The 8,814-nt window shown below is 42.8% G+C and overlaps 1 protein-coding gene across 1 annotated transcript in view; it reads left to right on the top strand.

Annotated features, from left to right (window-relative positions):
• The first annotated feature begins 1,751 nt into the window (after nt 1-1,751).
• RpS20 (ribosomal protein S20) overlaps nt 1,752-8,814 on the top strand; it is a 28,471-nt gene continuing 21,408 nt past the window's right edge. The window contains exons 1-2 of the mRNA XM_067143323.1: nt 1,752-1,909; nt 2,038-2,137. Of these exons, the coding sequence (XP_066999424.1) occupies nt 1,907-1,909; nt 2,038-2,137 (103 nt within the window). The 5' untranslated portion in view covers nt 1,752-1,906. The remainder of the gene's footprint in view (nt 1,910-2,037; nt 2,138-8,814) is intronic.

The following is an 8,814-nucleotide window of genomic DNA, read 5'->3' as shown; positions in this document are numbered from 1 at the left end:
ACCACGTCTCTACTAGGGCAATAATCTCATATTCCTTTACTGTTTTCTCCAATTCTTTATTCCCTATCTTCCCCATCAACCCTTCAATATTCCACACCCCTATCGCCATCTCTAGTTATTTATTCCCTCCCACTCTTTGCACCTGTGCTTCTCCATTTCCACCTCTACTCCTTGTCACTCTTCCCTGTGAGTCCTCTCCAGATCTCTCCTCATCCTCCTTTCTCCCGTCATCCTTCCCTTTCTCCATACCTACGCCTTTTTTCTTTCCCCACAGATCTTTCAAACTTAATGATCTTTCCTTATTTAGCGCCTGTCTTTTTTCCATTTTATTTTCTGTGTTCCTTTTACTCGGAGAGGATGCATTCTTACCCTGCCTACTGTTACCTTCATTCACAAATTTCACTGTACTCCTCACCAGTTGTGCCACATTACTTGCTTCCTCCATCTCTGTGTTGTGATGACTCTTCAAGGACTCTCGATTTCCGCCCACCTGGTTGCTGGCACTGCTGTTCAGCACATCCCTACTTCCCGCACCTGATGTGATGTGGACTTCGCTCACTTCCGTAATATCACTCCTTTCTACGTCACTGACCTTCCTTGCTACTTCCACTGTTGCCAAGGACACGTTCTGCTGCTGTTGGTGTTCTTCATCAAGTTTTTTCAGCCTTCCCGCCTCCCACACTCGATTCCACCTTCTGTTTCCAACCACCAGCTGCTGCCCTCTAATATATGCCTTAAGACCTTGTTTTCTTGCCTCTCTTAAATATCTATTCAGAATTCTGTTCTTCTCTATGGCTTCCCTGTCCATCTCCCGTTTTATCCACATTTTCTCTCCTTTTAGATTACTCGAATTTCTTATTACAATGTCCGCCATCAGTGTCGATAGTAATTTCACTCTAATTGGTCTCTTTCCTTTCACTCTCCCCACACGCTGTATATCGTCAATATCAACTTCACTGAAGTTGATCTTCATCCTGTTCTGGATCACTTCTACCACTTTGTACACTAGTTCAACTTTAGACTCTCTTTCTTCTTCTTGGACACCGTATATGAAGATATTTTTTCTTACGTTATCTTGTAAACTCTTCTCGACTGCTCTCTTCGTTTCTCTTATGTCCCACTCCAGGCTTCTTACCTTCTGCTTCAATAGGTCTAATTCATCTTTATTACACCCTTCCTCTTCTAATATCTTCTTTAACACTCAATTTTAGGTCCATAAATTCCCTGGATAACTCTCGGAACATTTCTTTTATTTGCTCCGTCTGACAAGCCTCTCTTCTCTAATCGCCTCGTACTCTTCCCATCCAATGGAACCTACTGGACCTGGGCCGGGATTAATCTCTACTCCTCCTATTATCAGCAACACCATCACCACCGCCGCCACCAGTAACGTAGCCACCTTCTTCCTTTTTTCACCCTTTAACTCCATTCTTGTTTCCATTCTGCTTCCCTTTTTACAGTTCCATCTGCCGATCGCTATCCTATATTGTGTCAACGTGATACCCATTGCTCCGCGCTCCACTCAGCACATCCGCTCAGCTCACTGTCTCACAGACGACTGTATTTTGTACCATTCCTTACGCATATTATTTATATGTGAAAAAACAGAGGTCCAGTGACGACTAAATACCTGTCGACTAAATCAAGACCGACTCCAATCCTCAGACCCTCATGGATTCGGTCTTGCTCAAATAATCTGCTTGTGCGCGTATGAATCCTCTTTGACATTTCTTGGAGTCGTCTTCTACGCGAACGATTATGTATACTCTCTGGGTTTGGTCTTCGCGTAGCTCTTCTTGATGCACGCTTCGTGACCGTGTGGTTGATTCCGTCGATGGTTCAGCGCTGATCAGTTTACTTATCGTTGAATTGATTATCTCGACCAGGACGGTTTGAAGGAAATAGAATGGTAATGTATTATTCAAATACTGATTGTTTAATTTTCGGTATTTTGGTCCGCCTTCCAGTAGGTATTGTCAGTGTCTTTGCTATTGACCACGTGTTCCATCTTGTGAGTTAAATTTTGTATGTTTTCAGTCGTACAATAAGGATCCAGAAAAGCCTACTACTGAGGCACCTGCTATTCATCGTATTAGAATTACATTGACGTCGAGGAATGTTCGAAGTTTAGAGAAAGGTATGTTTTTCTAACCTTTATTTGCGGGCATCTCTTAATGTTATGTTTGTTAGTTAAACCAATGGTCTGTTTACGAGCCGGACTTAACCAATCCAGTCACTACCCAATTCTTTGTCATTAACCTGACCTAAGTTTGTAAGTTTTACCCGTGTGTAGTGCGCTGTGACGGCGTGTGAGCTAGGTCGTTGCATTATTAAATCAAGATTTACTCTTTACATCTTTAGCCCTTTGCGTTGTTAAGGTTTGAGTAAAAACAAGATCTCAACCTTATCTGAATGAGTAAATACTTCATTTTGTGTTTAGATCACATGCTTCATATTGCTAGAAATATCGATATCAGGGAACAAACCATTAAATATCTCCTGCACTGTCTTAATTTCTTTGCTTAATAGCACTTCCACCCCACTCTGGTCTGTTGACAGTAAAGCCATTCTTACTCCAGCTTTTGAACTTAGTTCTATTTATTTCAGCAAGAAATATACGGGTTCATTATCAATCAGTTGGGCCATCTTTGCCATTCGCATTATCACATGTTTGGCTTAAGAGACACTATTAAAATGGAACTGTGTGCTTCACTGTGGACAGCAGACTTCATGTATTAATAAGTTGTCTCACTTTTGTCATGAGGTTTTTGCTTCTATTTAGTAAGCTTCCCTTCCAGAGCCTATTCTATCATCATCAATGTCCCACTACACTCGCACTCAAATAGATGTTGATCAGCCTCGGCCTGGCCAAGACTTTCATCCATATGGTGAACAGTCGCATCTGGTCAGCAGTAGTGATGGGCATCGCTCTCTCTCGAGACTGATGTCGCAGATCTCAAGACCGATTCTGCTGTGCGATGTACTAGTAACTAACATCAATGTTTTACTTCTCGCAGCCCAGCACTCGCAACATTCAGCTGCGCGCGGAACGACTGTCGTTTGTTTACACGTTCGCAGCCTTCTCGGGAAGGATGTTGTGAAGCTATGCTCAGAGCTGCCAACCTCTGTACGGAGGAACTAATGAGTGAGGTGCTTCGATAGCTGGTGGCAAGACGATTAGTCTGGACGGTTAGGATTCTTGCCGTGGACAAGACCATTGGTCTGGACGGTTAGAAGCCGCGAAGCGGCCTTAGGCCCCTAGTTTCATGTGAAAACACGATTGGTCTGGACGGTTAGGATTCTTGCCGTGGACAAGACCATTGGTCTGGACGGGTAGAAGCCGCGAAGCGGCCTTAGGCCCCTAGTTTCATGTGGAAACACGATTGGTCTGGACGGTTAGGATTCTTGCCGTGGACAAAACGATTGGTCTGGACGGTTAGGATTCTTGCCGTGGACAAGGCCATTGGTCTGGACGGTTAGAAGCCGCGAAGCGGCCCTACGCCTCTAGTTTCATGTGGAAACACGATTGGTCTGGACTGGTTCTTGCCGTGCGGACGGTTAGGATAAGACCTGGACAAGACCATTGGTCCGGACGGTTAAAGCCGCATTGTAATTTTACATGGTGTTTTTTTGTTTGTGCTTTTATTCAGCCGGGGGTTGGTAACGCAATGTATTTATCAGCATTGATGGCAATGACGTCACATTCCGTTCACCATGACCAATGAGAATGCAAGAAACTACTTGAGCCATGGACGATGGCGGCTACTGTTCTTTATTAGGTTATAAAAGTAAATATATTTCTCGGGGCGGGCTGGTGGGTACCTAGACATGGCAATGAACACATCTCTCCTCTAAAAGGAATTCCAAGTAAGATTTACATTATTTTCACTTCCCTATAATGTTATAAACGTTGGCTGCGAGAAGTAAAGTTTTACCGTAACTAACTATGAGTGTAAACGAGATAGTATATCAGCAGCAGTTACTGCGTGAAATAACAATCTCATATGGAAATGTGTGAGCCAATAAATTCTGTCAAAAGCCTGTATAGTACTGCATGTTTAACTATAAACCCCTTAATACCATTAACAAAAGTCTAAACAGAATGTCTGTATCTTAAACTGTTCACAACTTACTTGAGGTGGACATCTTAGCTGAATAACCCTGAATAATTTGTGAATAACTGTAGATAGGATGTACACCTACTTGGATACTAGAAACGTGGGCGAAACTATAGCCTAATACGCCTTACTCAAAGTTTATTAACACGGGCCACCACTAGGTGGCGCATACCAGTTCACTGTCGCATTAGTAGCACTGAAAGGGAGCGCCGAGAGGAACAACAATGCTACCAACTGTTGGTTGTTGGTTTGATATGGCTATACAAGCAACACAGCGGGCGGTGCTATGTGACATCTCTTCACAATAACCGACATCCGCGACTTGCGTTGCGTTTCGGACATCGTCTTCAAGTTGTCTCGCATACAACTAGACAGTTACACATTGCCCCGTCGTATATCGAAGTACCTAATTATGACGCGAATACTCTATAACATTATATGGAATTATTCCCTTCGTCACCAAAATATCTGTAAACACAAGCAGTGGTCGTATGAAATTGAATGTGGGGTCTGATAACGATGTACACCTACCTGTCGAAAGAATTGGAGCAAACTCGAGCATTTTAGATTACACGTTCCACTCATGTGTAATGGTGGTTACACATGCAGCAAGGCACATTTTCCCTAGTCTCGAGTTCGAATAATGCACGTTTCTAGTATCCAGGTACGTTTACCTACAGTAGCCATCAGTTTCTGTACTTAGCCTGTTCATTCGTGTACCTACCAGTTCATACAATGGCAGAATGCATATCCTTTATAATTGTTATACTGCGTCAAAATAGACCGGTAGACATGAACGCCCTGGTTGCTTGTTGACACACATTTACAGAATGGAGAAGGCGTGTGGTTTGCTATTCACATACTCGGCACAGACAACATTCAGCTCCCGATTACCTGTAGGCCTACAACCCACTGTTCGCCATACAGTGCGGGGACAATGCTCTCTTCATCTCTCAATTTCTCGCGAGAAATAGTGCTAGTCAGCACGCCACCTATAGGGTGAAAGTGAGAAAGAAATGGGTAAATACAGGCAGGATAAGCAGAAGGTGGATTTGTGACGTGATCACTGATGAAGCAAAATACAGGTTCTAAGCTTTCGTAATCATACATGCAAATAATTAAAGAATTATGTATTGTACAATTACTCTTTGCATATAGGCAAAACAAACAATACCATGATCTCGAATGGTATGTGCATTAGTTTATTTACATTTAGATGGTACAGTCTGTTATGTTTGGAACAAGGGTTTGCAATAGTCAGTTGCACATTTGCAGTTTGTAGTCCATTAATCCTGCATGTTTCCAGGATTGGGTTAACTTAAAAACAAAACTTGCATATGTTCACTGCCTGACAAAAAAGTTGAAGTACCCAGAAGAGGAGGAGATCACGTATTGAGAGGGTACGTAATTTTATTTTAATTGTAACAAAATAGTCAAGTTACAAAACTTGGCAGTACGAGTCCACTTATCAATATGATCTTGCACCCTCTGCCTGGATACATGCACTTATTCGGTTGGGAATGGTGTCATAAAGTCGTTGTTATCCTCTCCTGAGGCAAGTTGGCTCACAGCTGTTGTAACGGCTCCTTGATATCCTGGATACTAGCTGGGACAGAGATGACACCTGAGCTGGTCCCACATGTTCTATCGGTGACAGTTCAGGGGATCTTGCTGGCCACGGGGATACCTCATCATATGGACAGTTCATACAGATACATGCCATGAATGAAGGAGCATTGTCCTATTGAAAAATGGCACCATGATACTGTCGCATGAGAGGTAGCGTGAGGGTGCAGGATGTCCGTGATGTACCGTTGTGTCGTCATAAAGTCCCTTCAGTCACTACCAGCCTTAAGTTGCCGATGGCTCCCCACACCATGACGCCAGGAATAACACCGCTACGCATCTACAACATTGGAAGAATGTGACCTCTCCCCAGGTCACGCCGTTCTCACAGGAGATGGTCATCCGGGGTAGTCCAGAACACAATGCAACATTATTCATCAGCAGTCCATGCTTCCCGGTCACGGCACCACGCCAAACACAGCTGGCAGCTGGCAGCCTACACATGGGACTGTAATTCCCTAGTTCGGCTGCTGCTAGTCTCCCAGTCAATGATGTGGGATAACACAGAATGTTGCAGGGAGCCCATTACTTGTTGTCCGATGGCAGGCGCAGATGCAAAGGGATTACAATGTGCTTGGTGCACTATACGATGATCCTCCCTTGTGGCGGTCAGATGTGGTCGGCCTGAACCTGAACGACCAGTGTGCCTGCCACCACATTCTCATGCAGACCAGCATCGGGCCACTGTCACATCCGAATGATGGCCAAATGGATACCCAGAATGAGTTCCTTTTCAAAGTCTTGTCATGTGCTGATGGTGCTGTTTCACACAAGTAAGCGGCATCTCCATATCCGTCACAGTGATCACTCAATATCTGATGCTGTTCACGCCCCTGATATACCCTACCAGGCCTCGTAACAACACTATAACCATGAACAATACTAATGCACTCCAGTGACCATTCTGTCAGAGAGAATTGCGACTCTAATCATTTGCATACCTGCCGATGGAGTGTACGTACATTGGTAGAAATTCAGTATAGTATGCGCACTTTTTAGTGATAGATTTTTGTACTCGTTGGAGAAGTAAGAAGGGTTCCGTTAATACTGCCAACTGAATGGAAATGAAATCTGAATTGAATCGATAATGTGATCGATCGATATGAATTTTATAAACCTTTATTATTTTAAGCAAACAACTGTCACACACACAATATATAATACTACATAACATTTCCCGTTGCGAAACGTATTCCTAGCATGAATTCTATAGTTTGGCTTTACTGTGTAAATAACAACAGTACGAGTACTTAAAGTGTACGCCAGATGTCGCACACCGATGATAAGTAATTCTTAGTTTGTGTTTCAAAGGTTGCCAATACGAATCTCGAAGATGACCGAAGTCGACCACTTCAGCACTAAGGTGTAAATCTATCACTAAAAAGTGCGCAGATAGTACGTGCAGCGTAAGTTTTATAGCATCATAAGGGACTTGAAATGTTACAAATTTTATGTTGAATACCTTGTAGAGGAGAGATGTGTTCACTGTGATGGTAAAAGTTGACACCGTGCAACCCAAGTTTGTAACATTATAAGGAAGTGAAAATAATGCATATCTTACTTGGAATTCTTTTTAAGAGGAGGGATGTATTCATTGCGATGTCTAGGAACCCATCGTCCCGCCCCCAGAAGTACATTTACTTTTATAACCTAATAAAGAGCAGCGCCAGCCATTGTCAGTGGCTAAAGTATACGCAGCACGACTTTACTTCTAAACTGACATTTCGCAAAACAAATGAGCATTGCCGTACTTCTATTGCTAGCGCGCTGCCGCCGCAAGGACAGGTGATGCAATACGACCGCGGTAAACAGCCCTCGTAAAATGTAATACCACACTCAAAAAAACTAATAAATCAGGATTAGAAACAAATTCACAAAACTACACATACTAACAACTTCTGACACTAAAAAAGAATACATTATTAACAATAAAAGAGAAAGGAAATAACACACCACTCGCCGCTAATAACTGACACAGCAAGGAGGTTATGGCCTACTAAGGGAACACTGCACTGATCTAAGTCACTTTCTTGCCACGTCCTTCCCGAAGTACATTGAGACATGCTAAACACGCACAAACTAAGTACACTAACCAATACACGGACGTAAATAAAACTGCAGCTTTTTGCATTCACTGTACTACTAAACCGGCATTTTACTAACTTACGCTATGCTAAACTGTAAACTACACTGTACTAGAGAGATAAAGACTAACATGAAAAACACAAATTACTGAAGAAAAATCCAAAAAATCGTGAACCGTGCCGAATACCATACACGTTGAGCGAGATAGGTTAACCCTGTGGTAAATGTAAATAATAGAGTTTGCAACAATGTTTCGAGATTGCACTCTGCCGATATGAAAGGCAGCTTGGGGTTGGTTGGATGTCTGTGTTTCAGCGCATAACCACCAGACAGTCCAAATCGGCCAAATGTCAATTTAGAAGTAAAGCAGTGCGGAGTATAGCTACTTGCATTCCTATTGGTCAAGGAGAACAGAATGTGGCGTCATTGCCATCAATGCTGATAATTAGATTGCATTACAAATCCTGAGTGAATAAAAGCACAAACAAAAAAACACCATGTAAAGGAAACAATGTCAAATACACAACAGCAGTAATTTAATATAATACATTAATGCAGTTGTGGATACAGGTTTTAATGCCCCAGACCCCCTTTGCTTGATCACAGAAGACCAGTCGCTTCCACTGGTCGTACCTAACCAATCCAGACCAATCGCTGCTTTATCGCTGACCCGAAATATAAATTAATTCAGCTTTTCCATTGTCCAATATAGAATGCACTGCTATCAGTCCCATGTGACTAGTCTTGGTTCCCAAATGAATAGGCTGGCAGCATTGTTAGACCACCCGAGCACGTCCTTGGTGAGAAGACTGTGAGAAATAAATGTAGTAGTGAGTGAGTATTGGGTGGTGCTGCATCAACTATTGATCACTGCGACTGCTAGGGACCCACCCACTATTTCCTAGAACTATATTTACTTTTATGGCCTAATATAATTTATAACACGCCATTATTCATTGCTCAAGTGCGCTGTAGCATTTCCATT

Source organism: Anabrus simplex, chromosome 3 (genome assembly GCF_040414725.1).
Source record: "Anabrus simplex isolate iqAnaSimp1 chromosome 3, ASM4041472v1, whole genome shotgun sequence".
NCBI classification, from domain to species: Eukaryota; Metazoa; Arthropoda; class Insecta; order Orthoptera; family Tettigoniidae; genus Anabrus; species Anabrus simplex.
The sequence above is the reverse complement of the archived record's forward strand: the minus strand, read 5'-3'. Positions and strand labels throughout refer to the sequence as shown.